Source organism: Delphinus delphis, chromosome X (genome assembly GCF_949987515.2).
Source record: "Delphinus delphis chromosome X, mDelDel1.2, whole genome shotgun sequence".
In the NCBI taxonomy this organism is placed as follows: domain Eukaryota; kingdom Metazoa; phylum Chordata; class Mammalia; order Artiodactyla; family Delphinidae; genus Delphinus; species Delphinus delphis.
The window spans coordinates 14181204-14201806 of record NC_082704.1 but is presented as its reverse complement, the minus strand read 5'-3'; the positions used below and the strand labels follow the sequence as shown (position 1 = coordinate 14201806).

The 20603-nt window shown below is 36.3% G+C and overlaps 1 protein-coding gene and 1 non-coding gene across 5 annotated transcripts in view; both read left to right on the top strand.

Annotated features, from left to right (window-relative positions):
• PHF6 (PHD finger protein 6) overlaps positions 1-20603 on the top strand; it is a 52743-nt gene that overhangs the window by 13729 nt on the left and 18411 nt on the right. For all 4 annotated transcript variants that reach the window (XM_060003133.1, XM_060003132.1, XM_060003131.1 and 1 more), the window contains exons 4-5: positions 4354-4487; positions 4754-4797. In XM_060003133.1, coding sequence (XP_059859116.1) covers positions 4354-4487; positions 4754-4797 — 178 coding nt within the window. The remainder of the gene's footprint in view (positions 1-4353; positions 4488-4753; positions 4798-20603) is intronic.
• LOC132419104 (U6 spliceosomal RNA) lies at positions 4929-5035 on the top strand. The gene has a single exon (XR_009518114.1). It is a non-coding gene; the product is annotated as a U6 spliceosomal RNA (small nuclear RNA).

Sequence of the window (20603 nt, the reverse complement as noted above, 5' to 3'; positions counted from 1 at the left end):
TCTGTCTTCAGCGGGACTTTAGCTAAGTCATAGTCCTTTCAGTTCCGTTTGTCTCCTCTCATGCGTGACTTAGTTCCTCTTTCGTCTGTGGATCAGCTCCTTGAGACTCTGCTTGTGTGGCACAACTTAATCTTAACATAGTAAAGCTTCACAGACAGTAGAACCCTGGTTACCAGGGGCAGGAGGGGTGGGGGAAATGGGAGATGTTTGTCAAAAGGTACAAAGTTGCAGTTATGTAGGATAAATAAGTCTAGAGATCTCCTGTACAGCATGATGACCGTAGTTAATAATACCCTATGGTATCGTGGAAATTTGTTGAGAGTGGATTTCTGGTGCTTGTACCACATGCACTGAAAAAATGGCAATTATATGAAGAGATGGATATGTTAATTAGCTCAACTCTAGTAATCATTTCACTATGTATATGTATATTAAAACGTATACATCCTAAATATATATAATTTTTATTAACATTTTTTAAAAAGATAGTATGATATGTAAACATCTATAAGAGTCTCTTTTTCTAATCTCCCCATTTTGGAAGAAGTAATGGATTATTGAAATTTATTAGGTCTACTAGGTAGCAAACTGAATAGAGGAATAAAAGTAAAAGAAAAATCATTAACAACAAAGAAATTTTCACCTCTATTTAAAGAACTTGAAATCAGGGTATAGGCAGGATAAGCTGAGAATTGACATTTATACCTATATATATTGAAGACAGGAAGTTGGCCTTCAACAGAATATTTGATATGTGGGACAGACCTTTTTTCAGGGAAGAGGAAGTCCGCCACTGTCCTTGAGAAATGTGTTCCTGTCAGATTAACTTTGATTTGCCCACATGGAGAGCAACCTGGCTACAGTGCAAGCATGACACTCGTTCTGCTGAGGGCCCAGTAGGGCCTGTGACAGATTGGAGGGCAAATAAATGTTTTGTGTAAAGAGGAATACAGGATAACATCACTCAGGTCCAACCAACTGGTGCCTTGCTGTGTCGGGGGGGCCCGTTTTCCTATTATTCTACTTTTTTTTCAATAGAAGTCCTCTTTGTTTTATTTTCCATAATACTTTTTTTTAAAGAAAAGTATACTAGCCACCTATCTATTTTCTCAACTTCTTTAATTTTCTTTTTATCTCTTCTTGATTCTCTCTGCTCATTCTGTGTCCCTTCAATTGGATTGTTCGCAATTTCACCTTTCCAAATCAGACTTTTAAAATATTTTTAGATGTATTTTAAGATAATTATGTCAAGTCTGCAGGTATTAGAAACGTGAATGAGAAAAAGATATGCCATATGATATTAAAATCTTCAATAACAGAGTAACCTGAGTTTCTGTAGTTAACTGGTTATACTTTGGGCAGATTTGAATTTATAACCAGCCAAAACACGTTTTGATATATTTTGGGCATTTGGTTTCCTTCTCATTCTCGATAATTGAGTACTACATGGTAAGTCACAGTGTTTGTCTTCCAAAAAACTCGTTCTAGAAGCACTTGATGGATAAAGTCTATACATTTATAAAGATAAATTAGTCATACAAGGAAGTAAAATGGTAATAGCCAAAATGAATACTCTATCTTAAGTCCCATAGGCGTTCAAGTAAAAAGAATTATTTCAGGTGTTGCAATATAGCAGTGATGTCTTGAACACAGTAGTGTTCCCATTCTGTATTCATAGGTACGCAAGCAGATATACATTTTATATTTAGTTTTATTATGGACACTTTTTTGGTATTTTCTTAGTACTTTGCCAGAATTTCTTATACAAGCAGAAATACCTGCTTGTGTATGAATGCTGCATAAAATAGATCCTGTGAATTCTAATTAAGAAAAATTCCTACTCCTAGCCTTGAGAAGAATCTTCCACTCTCTGAAAACATTTTTATTGGGATATCTTCCTCTTTCTTTTCTTCCTTGAGATAAACTGACAAAAATGAGAATAAGCTTTTTCTCACTTAAAAAATTTTTATTTGTTCTGAGTTGCTGTAGTTAACTGGTTATACTTTGGGCAGATTTGAATCTATAACCAGCCAAAACACATTTTGATATATTTTGGGCATTTGGTTTCCTTCTTATTCTCAGTAAACTGAGAGATGGGTATTGAAATCATTTGCTAGAGTATTTCCAATGGTTTTTAAATAATTTTTTGTAATTTCCCCTTTGTAGAAAAATCAGAAAATATACGAAATGATGAAGAAGAAAACCAATCACACACAGATAGTCACTCAGCATTTTGCTATGTTTACTTCCACCTATTTTCAGAGTATATGTTGTAAACATAATTAGCATACCTAACTCTGCATCCTGCTTTATTTTTTCACTTAATGTTATACATAAACCTTTTCCCATGCCATTAAAATGTTTTTGAAAAGAGTAAAGAACATTCCTACATATGGTTGTACCGCAATTTATTTAAACATTTTTCAGTGGTTGTTTTCCACAGGTGGTTTTACATTTTGGGCTATTCCAACTTTGCAGTGAAAATGATTGCATATAAATCGTTTAAGTATGATTTATTTTGTAGACTAGATTAATTCAAGGAAAATTACTGGATCAGAGAGTATAAACTTTTAATAAGTTCTAAGATAAATAAGGCAAGTTGCTGTCCAGAGAGTATACCAATTTCCAGCAGTATCTGAGAGTGCCCATCTCACTGTGTTTGCCAGTGCCGAGCCTCTACAGGATTTTTAACAGTACCTCTCCTTTTATTTTTGCTTGCTCATTGAACTCAATAATTTTTTTCAGAATGTACCCATGCAAACACATTTTCGATGTAATTTCAAAATGAGCTACTTGCAGTACAGTTCTTAATGAAGTAATGGTAATGTTCAATTTATTAAGTTAAAAACCAAGTGACAGTATGTACAAAATTACATAGAAAAATACTTTCACGTAAGCATAGCAACACTGTAATGGTGTCTGCACTTGGTGAGTATGAGTGATCTTTTAATTTTCGTTGTGCTCTTTCGTGTTTTCCACAATTTCTGTAAGTCTATGATTTTTTTGATTAGAAGTATAATTTACTAAAATAGTAGAACCTCATAAATAAGTTGTAGTACAAATGCTCCACCTCCTCAAGAATTTATAAGCCACCCAAAAGCATTTAACAGCTTTCCCTGCTTGATAATTTGGCACAGTGTTTCTTTTTACAGTATTGCTTTGAAGTTTCTATATTTATTTAAGGAAGTGGTGTATTTCTTTCGCATTAATAATGGGCACTGGCCATCATGTTTTCTGGGAAGTACCTGTATTGAGAATGTTTGTTTCTGACTTACATAGGAGTCTTTTTTAAATGATAGCTTGAATGAGAGGTTGAGTGTTTGACTTGCTTAGAGAAATGTAAGGCAATTTATTAGAATTTACATTAGCCTCTTGGTACACTAAAATTGCTTAGGAGCCAAGTAATGCAAAAATTAGGATGTTCTTTATGTTAAAATTAATCAAGAGGAAGGAGAACAGTTCCAAATGAGGCATCTAACAACAAAGAAACAAATGAACAGATTTTAAGATTTACCTTACTGTGAATTTATTTTTGCATGGCATTTATAGCTTAGGAGACAGCCTGATTAAAAGTCCACTCAGTACCGTATACTATGATATGTTAATCAAAACCACTAACAGTCATTGTTATGTACTTTTCTTAAAGAATTTGTTTCTAAATTTAGACATGAGCTAGTTAAACAGTATGAATTATCCAATAAAGTCAGAAGGTAAGGTATATTAAAATATCTTGAAAGAATCTGTTTTATCTACTTCCTCGACTTCATAATGTGAGAGGTAAGTAACAGATTAAATTAAAATAGATGAGCATGTTTTCACAATCAATTTGACATCACAAAATATTTTTAGGGCTCGAGGTATTTGAAAATCTACCTAATTCTTTTATCTTCTCTCCTTCCCTCACTTGAAATTGATTTTACCAGGTTCCCAAATAGTATGTGAGTTTTTTTCTAAAAATTCTCATTGATAAGTGGAAATGTGAAAGAAAATTTTTTCTGGAATGAGCCATTTTCTCCAGTTACTCATTTCCAGGAAGATCTGGATTGTGAAAAGGTCTACAGCTTACATTCCTGATTTGCAACATTTCAGATTTTCTCTTAACCACAATGAACCAATAGATATTAATAATATTCCATTAATTTTGTCATAGTTTAACATGGGAAAAAATACTCCCAGTAGAATTTGATTTGAATTATTTCTAGGTGAGAAAACAAGAAAAGTAGCATTATTAGTTACAGAACTTTTCAGTAACCAATTTGTTTTCCTTGACAGAGATTTGATATGCCTCTAACCTGATTTCATAGCCATAGCAAAATCACACACTAATAATATTATTTTATTGTTTTCCTGTAGATGTGTTCTTTGTGCCATTGTCCTGGAGCTACAATTGGTTGTGATGTGAAAACATGTCACAGGACATACCACTACCACTGTGCATTGCATGATAAAGCTCAGATACGAGAGAAACCTTCACAAGGAATTTACATGTAATTATTTAACTTCTCTTTTAGTTTTTTTAAAACAGTCATACTTTCTTTAGGCCTTTGTAAAAATTTGTTCCCATTTCAAAGCATTTCATCATCATCGTAAAGGGTGTTTTTGGTAGGGAATTTAATGCTTAGAGAAATGGCATAGAAAGTTTAATGATAAGGTTTTTGGAATCCAGCTTGTGAATGGGGTGAAGTGTACTGCTCATTCTTAATTTGAAAAATGAATTTGGTTTGTTTACTTTTAATTTCTTCATTTTTTGTAGGGTTTATTGCCGAAAACACAAGAAAACTGCACATAACTCTGAAGGTACGTTATTCAGCTACTTTTCAATTTCAAGAGGAAATTTGAGTAAAATATGAGTGAATTATACTGTATTGACTTTTACCACAAGACATATCTCAATATTGAATACATTTTGAAGAATTAAAAGCATTCGGGTGCTTTCTTCAGTAGCACATATACTAATATTGGAACGATACAGAGAAGATTAGCATGGCCCCTGTGCAAGGATGACACGCAAATTCGTGAAGCGTTCCATATTTTTCACAACATTGTAAATCATCTATACTTCAATTAAAAAAAATAGAATGCTTAACCCAGTTCCTACAGAGATTCAAAGCCTTTTGAGAGCAGTTTTATTATATCTGTAAATTAATTCCCTTTTTATTCCTATTATTAAGATTTATAACTAAGATATTTAAGTATAGAGAACACGTTCTGTTCGCTTTTAAGTTTAAGCCCTATAAAAATTATTCAAGTTATGAATGAACCATTATGAGGGGGAAAAAAGAGAGAGAAGCATTCAAATAAACTAACGTACATAGTGAAAAAGATCTGAATTTTTAAGAAAACTTTTACCCCAAAATTCTTATGAAGAGTATGTTGAGAATGTATTTATCTTTAGGGGGAAATGATGCTAGTGGTTACAGATTTCTGTGTTCAGGTAAGTATGTTAGTAGATTGTAAAGGTAATAATTAGAAACCTTGCTACTGTCAGATAAAGAAAACGTGAACTGGGGATACTAGTGCATTTTGTGATAAACAGGCTTTCTGTTAAATTTTTATTCACATTGTAGTACTTCTTTTTCTTAATACAGACATGTTCATAAGAGGTAATCACTTTTAAAATACAAAGTTTTAAAATGGTTTTATAGTTTATTTCCACTTAAATTTATACAAAACCAGGATAGTCATGTTCATGTATAGTTAGCCAAGCTGTAGTTGGTCTTTAAAAGGTATGGGAAAGTTCTCAAATTGAATTCTGACTTGTTTCAAACCTTTTCAAACAGATGGTTTTGATACTTTTACTAGCAATATAAAAAGGCTTAGATTTAATTTGAGATTGTTCTATCCTTCCATTTAGATTAGAGATCTTTAAAGTTTTTGTTAGCTTCTGAGAACGTGTTGCTTAGAATTAAGAATGGTTTGAGCCTGTTGTTTTAGGAAGTTGTTGCTTTTATAAAGACTTACCTAGTTACCAGTGTTAGCATATTAAAATTTGTGGCCCTTTTTTGATCTCTTAGATCTTGGTTTTATAATACAAAATAGTATTGTTTCGCCTTCAGGACCAGATTGGTCTAAATACTTTAGAAGTGCTGGTTAAAAATTCAGTGTTTAGCAAAAACTTGTCATTAAGGTAAACATATTGGACAAATAATAAGAACAGAATGTTTTTGAGGTGATAAAGTACAACTGATAAACTTTATAGTGTTTTCCTTCAGTTTTTTCTCACTTAATTCTGTAATTGAATTGAAAAACCTTTCGTGAAAGGTTAAGAGTAAGCTTTCCCACCTTTCATTGCTTCAGGTTTTAACAGCGGATTTATTTGATTCTCTTCACAATTGTAGTGAGCATATATGAAAAGGCAAGGATTGAGACTTAATAATCTGACGAATACAAGTGTGTCAGCATACTGGGGCAGGATATTTGAGGGTGGCAACAATGATTAATATAGTCATCTCCCCTTTTATTTCCTCAGTTTCTGAGGCTGATAGTACCATCTAGTGGTAGAGATAAGTCAGTGCAGACTACATAAAAATAATTTTGACCACCTTTTTGCTTTGAGAAACTTTTTAATGAGGAAGATCTAAATTCATGCTTTTCAGGAGGGCTTTCCGTTTTTTTTAAGATTTTTTCATGTGGACCATTTTTAAAGTCTTTATTGAATTTTTTACCATATTGCTTCTGTTTTCTCTTTTGGTTTTTTGGCCCTGAGGAATGTGGGATCTTAGTTCCCCGACCAGGGATCAAACCTGCATCCCCTGCATTGGAAGGTGAAATCTTAACCACTGGACTGCCAGGGAAGTCCCAAGAGGACTTTTCTTTCAATATAGCTGGCAGGAATACTACAATTCAAATTTGTGATACGATTGATTTGAATTTTGGGTTCAGTGTATAGTTTGGTAGCACATTTGGGTTCCCTGTATTATTGACACATGTAGTATGTTTATACTCATCTTGTAGAACTTGAAAGGATAATATTACAGTTTAAAAGTATGACAGAGTTTCCGTTTATTGAATTTTGACTTTTATCACATTCATCTAGCTTGAATTTATTAGATGTTGAGTGCTTTGTCAGAAACAGAACTTCCAATTATTTCATTATTCTAATGGGAAACATATATGCTACTTTATGATTGTAATTTATGTTGGGGGTTTATAGGATTGTATTTCAGGGACTGTCTTTGAGAATTGTATGGCACTAATCTATACAGCAAAGAGGAATTGATACCTTTGGCGATTTCTTGATCGTTTTTGCCATTTGTGGCTCAGTACCTACTTTGCTAATACTCAAAACGATAAATACTATGTAATTCAGTCTGTCATGTTAGCTTGATATAACATGAACTGTGCTTTGAAATATTAAATTTGAGAATCTCTTTACCATCTCCATACTTTTGCCTTTTCCAGAATGTCATATAGTTGGAATCATACAGTATGTAGCCTTTTCAGATTGGTTTCTTTCACTTCGTTGGCCTTTTTTTTGGTGGGGGGGGGATTAGTTGTTAATGCTTACAAGAAAGGATCCAATGAACGAGAAGAGATTGAAGGTACAAGAAGGAGGATTCAGTGCACAAGTGGAACAATTGTCCTGTGATAAGGAGGTCCTTTCCACTGTAATAGGAGAGAAGGAAGAGGATAAGTGGTTCCTATCAGGTCTGTTTTCTCTGTGAGGGAGAATGTAGGGGGAGGGGTGAGGGTTGGAAGTTGAAGGAGAGAGAAGTTGTTTTGAAAGAATAGTTGTGAAGACCAGGGGAGGAAGTTTGCCTAGAGAAATGTAAAGTTTCTGGACTGAATTGGACCAGTTGAGGTTGGTAACCGTGAATTTATAAAGTGATGCCATCAGTCAGGTTGTGTGACATTTCCTACAGCAGTACAGGATCCTGGGTGTAGAATAGAGAAAGTATCTAGTTGGTTCATTCAGAATCGGAATTTTTCCAAGTGGGTTCAACATAAGAGTAAAGGGATAAGGGAGTTTAGAATATTTGCGAGAGTAAAGAAACTGAAAGGAATTAATAGACTGGAGGTCCTGGTAAGATTGAAGAACAATGAGAATGAAAGTACTTGGGAAAGCAATCATCTGTGGTTCCAAAGTATGATATAGTGATTTCAGAGGTAGAATCCTTTTAGGTGACTATGAGGTATCTGGGTATGATTATAGGGATTAGGTGGTTGATGGAGGACATCAGTGAAGTCTAAGGAACTGAATGGCTGGGTGTTGCTTGGATTGTCCATGTGGATAGTGAAATCACCCAGCATGATGGGCAGGGGTCAGGATGGAGAAGAGGGCTGTGAGCTGTGTGCTATAGAAAGTGATGTGTGAGTGGAATGATTGGAAGTTGACAATTATTAGCAAGAAGGAGAGGAAGAAGGTAGCATAGTCTGTGGACCAGCAGAATGGACGTCATCTGGGAGTTGTTAGAAATGCCTGATCTGAAGCCCCACCCCTGACCTACTTAATAGGAATTTAAACAAGATCCCAGGTGGTTTGTATGCATATTAATTTGGGAAGCAGTGGTTTAGTTGAATGACATGGACCTCAAAGGTGCAGGGCTTTTTACAAGGGAATGGAGAATTAATGGCTCAACAATGCTGTCTAGCAGAATTTTCTGTGACGATGGAAATGTTCTATATTTGCACTGTCCAATATGGTAGCCACTAGCCACATGTGGTGATTGAGTGCTTAAAATGGTGTAGTGCCCTCCTATATGTTAGAAATGGACAGGAATAGCCAGAATTAAATCCTACATCTTATGTTCTCCCCCCCCCGTTGGCCTGTGTTTAGATAATAGGTATATCCTTTACCTTTTTTTTAATAACTTAATTTATTTTATTTATTTATTTTTGGCTGTGTTGGGTCTTCATTGCTGCGCGCGGGCTTTCTCTAGTTGAGGTGAGCGGGGGCTACTCTTCATTGTGGTGTGCCGGCTTCTCATGGCTGTGGCTTCTCTTGTTGCAGAGCACGGGCTCTAGGCGCACGGGCTTCAGTAGTTGTGGCGCGCAGGCTCAGTAGTTGTGGCTTACGGGCTTAGTTGCTCTGCAGCATGTGGGATCTTCCCGGACCAGGGCTCGAACCCATGTCCCCTGCATTGGCAGGCGGATTCTTAACCACTGTGCCACCAGGGAAGCCCTTTTACCTTTTTTTTAAAGCAATATTTCAAAAATGTCAAATGTTCGCAATAGCAAATAGCTTTAGCTTGTAACAGATGCCAGTCTGTATTTTGTAGAAGTACTTTAATATGATAATTTGTCATCACTAAACATATGACTACTTATAAGGAACTGTGATTACAAATGAATGGTGGTTCTTTTAAAATCATTTTCATTAAGGGTATTACGGTCTTTGCATTAAATAATTTATATGGAGCAAAGTAATCTGTGAAGAGATAGAAAACAGTATCTAGAGTAGATGCTGGGTGTTAGATATTCACAGCAAGAATGTGTAGAATGTAAATCATCATCACAAACATAACCTCAGCTCAGTTTAAATTCTTAATTGTAAGGAGCCAAACTTGTGGTTTATTATACTTCTTAAATTACCCAATATAGAATGTTTTGCATGGGATGGGTACTCGAGAAATGTTTGTAACTTATTCATTTTCTTTGGCTTGAAACTAAGAACGGTATTTAACGTGTCACTTGTTCTGGGGTGACACTTCTTGTCCTGTAGCTTCTCTTGTGCTGGGTGTCAGTAGAGAAAGATGAATTAATAAAACAGGGTTTCACTCTGGGGGGAGTTACAGAATTTAGCAGCAGATATGTGACTAACTGATTAAAATACAGTGGTGATACATGGAAGTACTTAGAGATAAAGGGGCATCATGTTTGCATCTTACTCTTTAACCTTTCAGAAAAAGGTATATGGATAGAGAGAATGAATGATAACGTATATATGGTAAGATATTAACATTTGGGTGAAGGGTATATAGGAATTTTTTTTTACAGATTTTTATAAGTCTGAAATTAGTGATAAGTGCCACAATTACAGTGACCATAAAATCCCAGGTGTTCTGAGACAGTGTAAACAAATCAGGGACTTGGTGGAGCCCCTGATGGACAATTTGGGAGCTTTATTAGAGGTGTTTGTCAAATCATATCTCAGTTTATGTTTCAGGAAATAGTTATATTGGAAGTACGTTGAAAGTGTGTTGTCATTTATGTAGATTCAAGCCTTTGCCTGGTTTAATACTCCCTTAATATTTTCTTTCCCTTGTTCTTTTTCTCTAGATTACGCTGCAGTTTCCAATCTACATTACTTTTATTAAGTGGAAGTTTAGGGAGATTTTAATATGGTATCAAAGTGTTTAAAAACCTTTTTAATTTAGGTGCATTGAATAGATTTATTAAGTACTGGAAAGGCAGTTTTGTACACTGGTTGAATATGGGCTTTGAATGCAGATGTATATTTGAATCTTAACTCTGCCACTTACTAGTCACATGATCTTGGGCAAGTTATTTAGTATCTCTTAGAACCTTAATACTGCATCTGTAAAATGGGGATTAAAAAAAACCCACCTGTAGGATTATTGTAAGAATTAAATGAAATGATGCATGTGAAGCTCTTAGCAATGTGCCTGGCACATAGTAAGTTGCTCAGTAAATACTACATTCTGTATCATTATGGTTGTAACCATTATTCCTTGAAAACTCTACCTACCTCTCTTACCACTCATCTTTTCATGTGCTCTTCCTTGGAAGATAATAGAATTTAAACTGTGTGATTTAACTCGGAAAATTTTAGTAGTGTATTCATACTGTGCTCTTTGCTAGAATTGACTCCATTTTCTTTCTTTGATTCACCAGATTTGTTGACTACCCATGTGCAAAGTGCTGTGCTAGGCATTATTTACACTCATCTTTGTTTTAGCACACTTTATAAACTTTCATTATAGGAAGTTTGAAACATACGCAAAAGTATGTTTGAAAAAAAAATCCCAATTCACAGAAAGATAGACAAGATGAAAAGTCAGAGGGCTATGTACCGGATGAAGGAAAAGATAAGACCCCAGAAAAACAACTAAATGAAGTGGAGATAGGCAACCTTCTAGAAAAAGAATTCAGAATAATGATAGTGAAGATGATCCAGGACCTCGGAAAAAGAATGGAGGCAAAGATCGAGAAGATGCAAGAAATGTTTAACAAAGACCTAGAAAAATTAAAGAACAAACAAACAGAGATGAACAATACAATAACTGAAATGAAAACTACACTAGAAGGAGTCAGTAGCAGAATAACTGAGGCAGAAGAACAGATAAGTGACCTGGAAGACAGAATGGTGGAATTCACTGCTGTGCAACAGAATAAAGAAAAAAGAATGCAAAGAAATGAAAACAGCCTAAGAGACCTCTGGGACAACATTAAATGCAACAACACTTGCATTATAGGGGTCCCAGAAGGAGAAGAGAGAGAGAAAGGACCCGAGAAAATATTTGAAGAGATTATAGTAGAAAACTTCCCTAACATGGGAAAGGAAATAGCCACCCAAGTCCAGGAAGCGCAGAGTCCCATGCAGGATAAACCCAAGGAGTAACACACTGAGACACATAGTAATCAAATTGGCAAAAATTAAAGGCAAAGAAAAATCATTGAAAGCAAAAAGGGAAAAACGACAGATAACATACAAGGGGACTCCCATAAGGTTAACAGCTGATTTCTCAGCAGAAACTCTACAAGCCAGAAGGGAGTGGCATGATATACTTAAAGTGATGAAAGGGAAGAACCTACAACCAAGGTTACTCTACCCGGCAAGGACCTCATTCAGATTCGATGGAGAAATCAAAAGCTTTACAGACAAGCAAAAGCTAAGAGAATTCAGTACCACCAAACCAGCTGTACAACAAATGCTAAAGGAACTTCTCTAAGTGGGAAACACAAGAGAAGAAAAGGACCTACAAAAACAGACCCAAAACAATTAAGAAAATGGTCATAGGAACATACATATCGATAATTACCTTAAACATGAATGGATTAAATGCTCCGACCAAAAGACACAGGCTCGCTGAATGGATACAAAAACAAGACCCATCTATATGCTGTCTACAAGAGACCCCCTTCAGACCTAGGGACACATACAGACTGAAAGTGAGGGGATGGAAAAAGATATTCCATGCAAGTGGAAATCAAAAGAAAGCTAGAGGGCTTCCCTGGTGGCGCAGTGGTTGAGAGTCCACCTGCCGATGCAGGGGACACGGGTTCGTGCCCTGGTCCAGGAAGATCCCACATGCCGCAGAGCGGCTAGGCCCATAAGCCATGGCCGCTGAGCCAGCATGTCCGGAGCCTGTGCTCCGCAACGAGAGAGGCCACGACAGTGAGAGGCCCACATAACGCAAAAAAAAAAAAAAAGAAAGCTAGAGTAGCAATACTCATATCAGATAAAATAGATTTTAAAGAATGTTACAAGAGACAAGGAAGGACACTACATAATTATCAAGTGATCAATCCAAGAAGAAGATATAACAATTATAAATATATATGCACCCAACATAGGAGCACCTCAATACATAAGGCAACTGCTAACAGCTATAAAAGAGGAAAACAACAGTAGCACAGTAATAGTGGGGGACTCTAATACCTCACTTACACAAATGGACAGATCATCCAAACAGAAAATTAATAAGGAAACACAAGCTTTAAATGACACAATAGACCAGATAGATTTAATTGATATTTACTGGACATTCCATCCAAAAACAGCAGATTACACTTTTTTCTCAAGTGCGCATGGAACATTCTCCAGGATAGATCACATCTTGGGTCACAAATCAAGCCTCAGTAAATTTAAGAAAATTGAAATCATACCAAGCATCTCTTCTGACCACAGTGCTATGAGATTAGAAATGAATTACGGGGAAAAAAACGTAAAAAACACAAACACATGGAGGCTAAACAATACGTTACTAAATAACCAAGAGATCACTGAAGGAATCAAAGAGGAAATCAGAAAATACCTGGAGACAAATGACAATGAAAACACGACGATCCAAAACCTATGGGATGCAGCAAAAGCAGTTCTAAGAGGGAAGTTTATAGCTATACAAGCCTACTTCAAGAAACAAGAAAAATCTCAAACAATCTAACCTTACACCTAAAGGAACTAGAGAAAGAAGAACAAACAAAACCCAAAGTTAGTAGAAGAAAAGAAACCATAAAGATCAGAGCAGAAATAAATGAAATAGAAACAAAGAAAACAATAGCAAAGATTAGTAAAAATAAAAACTGGTTCTTTGAGGGCTTCCCTGGTGGCGCAGTGGTTGAGAGTCCACCTGCCAATGCAGGGGACACGGGTTCGTGCCCCGGTCTGGGAAGATCCCACATGCTGCGGAGCAGCTAGGCCTGTGAGCCATGGCCGCTGAGCCTGTGCATCCAGAGCCTGTGCTCTGCAACGGGAGAGGCCACAACAGTGAGAGGCCCACGTACCATAAAAAAATAAATAAATAAAAGTAAAAGCTGGTTCTTTGAGAAGATAAACAATATTGATAAACCATTAGCCAGACTCGTCAAGAAGAAGAGGGAGAGGACTCAAATCAATAAAATTAGAAATGAAAAAGGAGAAGTTACAACAGACACTGCAGAAATACAAAGCATCCTAAGAGACTACTACAAGCAACTCTGTGCCAATCAAATGGACAAACTGGAAGAAATGGACAAATTCTTAGAAAGGTTTAACCTTCCAAGACTGAACCAGGAAGAAATAGAAAATACGAACAGACCAATCAAAAGTAATGAAATTGAAACTGTGATTAAAAATCTTCCAACAAAAGTCCCGGACCAGATGGCTTCACAGGTGAATTCTATCAAACATTTAGAGAAGAGATAACACCCATCCTTCTCAAACTCTTCCAAAAAATTGCAGAAGAAGGAACACTCCCAAACTCATTCTATGAGGCCACCATCACCCTGATACCAAAACCAGACAGATACTACAAAAGAAGAAAATTACAGACCAATATCACTGATGAATATAGATGCAAAAATCCTCAACAAAATACTAGCAAACAGAATCCAACAACACATTAAAAGGTTCATACACCGTGATCAAGTGGGATTTATCCCAGGGATGCAAGGATTCTTCAGTATATGCAAATCAATCAACGTGATACACCATATTAACAAATTGAAGCAGAAAAACCATATGATCACCTCAATAGATGCAGAAAAAGCTTTCGACAAAATTCAACACCCATTTATGATAAAAACTCTCCAGAAAGTGGGCACAGAGGGAACCTACCTCAACATAATAAAGGCCATATACGACAAACCCACAGCAAACATCATTCTCAATGGTGAAAAACTGAAACCATTTCCTCTAAGATCAGGAACAGGACGAGGACGTCCACTCTCACCACTGTTATTCAACATGGTTTTGGAAGTCCTTGCCACGGCAATCAGAGAAGAAAAAGAAATAAAAGGAATACAAATTGGAAAAGAAGAAGTAAAACTGTCAGCGTTTGCAGATGTCATGATACTATACATAGAGTATCTTAAAGATGCCACCAGAAAACTACTAGAGCTAATCAATGAATTTGGTAAAGTTGCAGGATATAAGATTAATGCACAGAAATCTCTTGCATTCCTATACACTAAGGATGAAAAATCTGAAAGAAATTAAGGAAACACTCCCATTTACCATTGCAACAAAAAGAATAAAATACCTAGGAATAAACCTACCTAGGGAGACAAAAGACCTGTATGCAGAAAACTATAAGACACTGATGAAAGAAATTAAAGATGATACAAAGAGATGGAGAGATATACCATGTTCTTGGATTGGAAGAATCAATATTGTGAAAATGACTATACTACCCAAAGCAATCTACAGATTCAGTGCAATCCCTATCAAATTACCAATGGCATTTTTTACGCAACTAGAACAAAAAATCTTAAAATTTGTATGGAGACACAAAAGACCCCGAATAGCCAAAGCAGTCTTGAGGGAAAAAAACGGAGCTGGAGGAATCAGACTCTCTGCCTTCAGACTATACTACAAAGCTACAGTAATCAAGACAATATGGTACTGGCACAAAAACAGAAACATAGATCAATGGAACAGGATAGAAAGCCCAGAGATAAACCCACGCACCTATGGTCAACTAATCTATGACAAAGGAGACAAGGATATACAATGAAGAAAAGACAGCCTCTTTAATAAGTGGTGCTGGGAAAACTGGACATCTACATGTAAAAGAATGAAATTAGAACACTCCCTAACACCATACACAAAAATCAACTCAAAATAGAGGAGAGACCTAAATGTAAGACTGGACACTATAAAACTCTTAGAGGAAAACATAGGAAGAACACTCTTTGACGTAAGTCACAGCAAGGTCTTTTTTGATCCACCTCCTAGAATAATGGAAATAAAAACAAAAATAAATAAATGGGACCTAATGAAACGTAGATTCTTTTGCAAAGCAAAGGAAACTACAAACAAGACAAACAGACAACCCTCAGAATGGGGGAAAATATTTGCAAATGAATCAATGGACAAAGGATTAATCTCCAAAATACATAAACAGCTCGTGCAGCTCAATATTAAAAAAACAAACAACCCAATCGAAAAATGGGCAGAAGACCTAAATAGACATTTCTCCAAAGAAGATATACAGATGGCCAAGAAGCGCACGAAAAGCTGCTCAACATCACTAATTATTAGAGAAATGCCAATCAAAAGTACAATGAGGTATCACCTCACTCCAGTTAGAATGGGCTTCATCAGAAAATCTACAAACAACAAATGCTGGAGAGGGTGTGGAGAAAAGGGAACCCTCTTTCACTGTTGGTGGGAATGTAAATTGATACAGCCACTATGGAGAACTGTATGGAGGTTCGTTAAAAAACTAAAAATAGAACTACCATATGACCAAGCAATCCCACTACTGGGCATATACCCTGAGAAAACCATAATTCAAAAAGAGTCATGTACCAAAATGTTCACTGCAGCAGTATTTACAATAGCCAGGACGTGGAAGCAACCTAAATGCCCATTGACAGACAATTGGATAAAGAAGATGTGGTACATATATACAATGGAATATTACTCAGCCATAAAAAGGAACGAAATTGGGTCATTTGTTGAGACATGGATGCATCTATAGACTCATACAGAGTAAAGTAAGTCAGAAAGAGAAAAGCTAATATCGTATATTAACGCATATATGTGGAACCTAGAAAAGTGGTACAGATGAACCAGTTTGCAGGGCAGAAATAGACACAGATGTAGAGAACAAACGTATGGACACCAAGGGGGGAAAGCGGCGGGGTGGTGGTGGTGGTGGTGTGATGAACTGAGCGATTGGGATTGACATATATACACTGATGTGTATAAAATTGATGACTAATAAGGACCTGCTGTATAAAAAAATAAAATTAAGAAATTTAAAAAAATGTAGGGACATGAGGAGAGCATAAAAAAAAAAAAAGCCCCATCACCCAGCTTTAGTAACCGTCAGCTCCTGGCCAGTCTTGTTTCATCTATACCCTTACCCACTTCCTCCACCTGGATTATTTTAAATTCAATCCCAGCTATCCTATTTCATTTTGGCACACTTAATTAAGAATAATATATTTATGTATGTTACATATTTATATATGTATATGCATATGCCTAAAAGAAATCATTTTTCTGATAACTTTACTGGAAAAGCAGAGTTTACTTGTGGCCAGGGGCATGCAGAGCAAGTGCTCACCACGTTCCCATTGGAGACGGCAGGGCAGATGACCTCCAGTCTTGCTTTTGTAGCTGCCCTAAAGATTCAAAGCAGATGTGGTAATGCTTACCCCAACTTGAATGCTTGGCCTTTTTCTTAAAAAACATTCCGACAAATGTTATTGAGTGCCTGCTGGGTGTAGGCACATTGGGAGTTTAGAAAAGAAGCCCCTTGTGGACAAAGAGCTTAAAATCTACACAAGGTATGACAAGTAATAATTAACAATTGAATAGAATTTCATAGTTTATAAAGTGCTTTTCTCAAACATTTTCTTAAAGCAGCCTTTTCAGGAAGGTGTTCTTATTAGTCCCATTTGATATACCAGGAGACTTGCGAGTGTTAAGTAACTTCACCAAGTTAAGGCCTAGAAAGTGGCAGACTTCAGACTTTCTGTCCAGGGGTCCTTTCTACTTCATACTGTTAAGTGATGTGAGAATTTAGGAGAAGGAAGGAAATGGGGCTTAAACCAGGAAGATATAAGATGAGGAAAACATTGATTAGGAGGGAGAAGAGAATTGGTAAAGGGACAGATAGGGCTTATACAATACTAGGAGGAGGGGAGAGTTGGTTTCCTGGTAAGTTGGTCACCCCCCTGTCGCATAGGGGCAATCAGAAGGGTAACAGAGAAGGGCCTGGCCATTCTAAGGTGACATGGACATCTGTACTCATAAAGGTGGGGAACACTTGGTGGCACAGGAAAGGAGGACAACCTTATTTTGCTACCTACCTTATCAAGTCTGGATTTTTAGAAATTGTAGTTGTGAATACAAGGGTAGGGTTTTATTTTCTCCCATATTCTTTTGTTTGAATAGGTATATGAACATTGTACAAAAATCAGCAATACAAAAGAGTGTAGACTGTAAGTAAGCTTTCCTCTCATCCTTGTCCTTGTATCTCAGTTTCCAAATTTTTTTTGCTAAAAGCAACACCTACTGTCAGTTTCTTTTGTGTCCTTCCAGAGCGATGCATACATAAGCATATGTATAGCTATCCTTTTTCTAACTTGCAGGAGCATATGAAGATGTTTATTTCCATGATAGTGGGTATTACTACTTCCAAAGCATATAGTAGTGACTCACTGACATGTGTTTGTCCCAACTCTGCTACTCCCTAGCTTTATGATCTTAGGCAAAATTATTTAACTTTTCTGAATTTACTTATCTATAAAACGGAGGATGGGGATGGTGACTGATACAACCTCATGGGGCTGTTTTGAGGTTGAATAAGATAATGCATGTAAACTGCATAGCACATCCTGTATAGTCAAAACTCAAAAAGCTCTAATGTTAGCTCTTATATTTTGGGTATTTGCATTTACATATTAAATGGAAAAGGGCAAGATGCAGAATAGTATGCTTAGAATGCCATTTGTTTGTATATGCTTTTAAAACGGATTTGCATATGCATAGAAAATAATAGCTGACATTTATTGAGAGTGTCTTATGTGCCAGGCCCTGTTCTAGATTAAGTACTTTACAGGAACTAACTCATTTAATTCAAGAACCCTCTGAGGTAGGTCTCAGGTCCAAGGACACACAGTCTGTGACAGATCCAGGATTCAAAACCAGGCTCTCTACCCTTGAGATTGAGAAAAGAAGCGTTAAGTTAACGGTACCTTGAGAGGAAGGGAGTGAGTATGAAGAAAGGGAAGCAAGGAAGCTAGGGTACCAGCTGGGAGTGCAGAGCAGATGGAATTGGAAGGTGGAAAGGAAGATTTTCCCTACTTTTATGCAGATAGTTCTTTATAATTATTATTAAAAATAACTTTTAAGAATGTTAAAACATTTTCACAGTTTTGAATTGGAAAAATAAACAATAAGTAACCATGAAAAATTTAAACAAAGGTGCTGTGACTAGCTTCATACTCACATTTTCATGTGCAAATAATTTTCAAATATTTTCTAGGATAAATTCCCAAAAATAAAATCACTGGGTCAAAGGGTTTAATCTTTTTAAGGTTCTCAATATGCATTGCCATATTACTTTCTAGAAAGATTGTGCTAGATTATATTCCCGTCAGCAGTGGCTGACTTTACCCCTTCCTTTCACCACACTGGATGTTATAAATTCTTTTAAATACAAACGTAGTACATAGCCCATTGTTAAAAAAATTAAAATAGTACAAAAGTACTATAAAAGTAATTCAGAAAGCCCTCTCTTCACCCCAAAATCACACTCTCAGTAGTAGTAGAGTTCCTACTACTAACAGTTTGTAAATCTTCCTAGAACCTTTCTTACATACGTACAATCTTACATATATATGCATATGCTCACTATTTGTAATACAATGGCATCATAGTATACATAGATAATGTTATGCAACTTGTTTTTTTCATTCTGTGATGTATCAGACACCCTTCTCTGTGCATACAGATCAACCTCATTCTTTTTAACAGTTGTGTTACATCCCATAGAATAAATAGAACCATAGTTTATTTAAGGATTTCTCTTAATAAAAATCAGTTATATTTATTTTTTATGTGAAATAGGAATAAAACTGCATTGATCTTCCTCATACGTATGTGCTTATGTACTTATGCAAGTGATTCTATAGGATAAAGTCCTAGAAATGGGGATGCCAGGAGAGACTCTGTGCATTTAACATTGGGAATCAGTACTGTCACATGTACCAACAGTGTATGAGAGTGTCCAGTTCCCTACAACTGTGCTGGATATTATCAGTCTTATAATTTTTACGAATCTGATTATCTCATTTAATTTCCATTTCTCTTGTAATTAGTAAGGTTGTGCTTCTGCCCATGTTTTTTCAGTCATTTATATTTCTTCTGTGAATTGTCAGTCCTATCCTTTGCACGTTTTTCTTTCAAGGTTTGTCTTTTTAAAATTGATTTGAAGTGCTGTCTGTAAAATACAGATATTAATTCCCTGCCACTAAATGGCTTCTTAGGTGTCCTAACCCCAAGATTATAAAAAAAATAATCTCTTCCATTTTCTTCTGTTACATTTCTGGTTTGTTATTTTATTAGATTTTTTGGATCCATCTCTAATTTTTTCATATAGTATGAGAAAAGGAATCTGAATTTTTAGAAAATGGGTACCCAGTTGTGCCATTATGTCTCTCCCCCACTCATTTGAAATGCTACCATTATCATACTCTGATTTCCCATATGCATGTGGGTCTCTTTTCAACCTGGCTTTCTCTTCTGACATGTGTCTATTCCTATGCCAGTGTTTTAACTACTGTTGCTTTATGGTATATTTTGATACCTTTTTTTAAAAAAGATAGTCTTGTGTATTATATATTTACTCTTCTAGAAAACTGTGGAATCAACTTTCAATTCTGTTTTATCAGCGTTTCATTAAATTAGGTTAGCAAGAACTGATACCATTCTAATGTTGATCCTATTCATCCAGAAGCATGGCTTATCTCAACATTTTTGTGGGGCTTCTTTTATATTTGTATTTCTAACACATTTTTTGTTGGGTTTATTGAAGTTTTTTACAGCTACTTAAAGACTGCTATTTTGATAGGTGAAAATGGTGTATCACTTAATTTACACTTCTTTGACTTAGAGACATCAAATTTTCTAAAAGTGTATTTATTTATTTATTTTAAAGTTTACTTTGGCTGTGTTGGGTCTTTGTTGCTGTGCGCGGGCTTTCTCTAGTTGCGGCGAGCGGGGGCTACTCTTCATTGCGGTGCGCAGGCTTCTCATTGCGGTGGCTTCTCTTGTTGCAGAGCATGGGCTCTAGACGCGTGGGCCTCAGTAGTTGCAGCACGTGGGCGCCGTAGTTGTGGCTCACAGGCTCTAGGGTGCAGGCTCAGTAGTTATGGCGCACAGGCTTAGTTGCTCCGCGGCATGTGGGATCTTCCTGGACCAGGGATTGAACCCGTGTCCCCTGCATTGGCAGGGGGATTCTTAACCACTGTGCCACCAGGGAAGT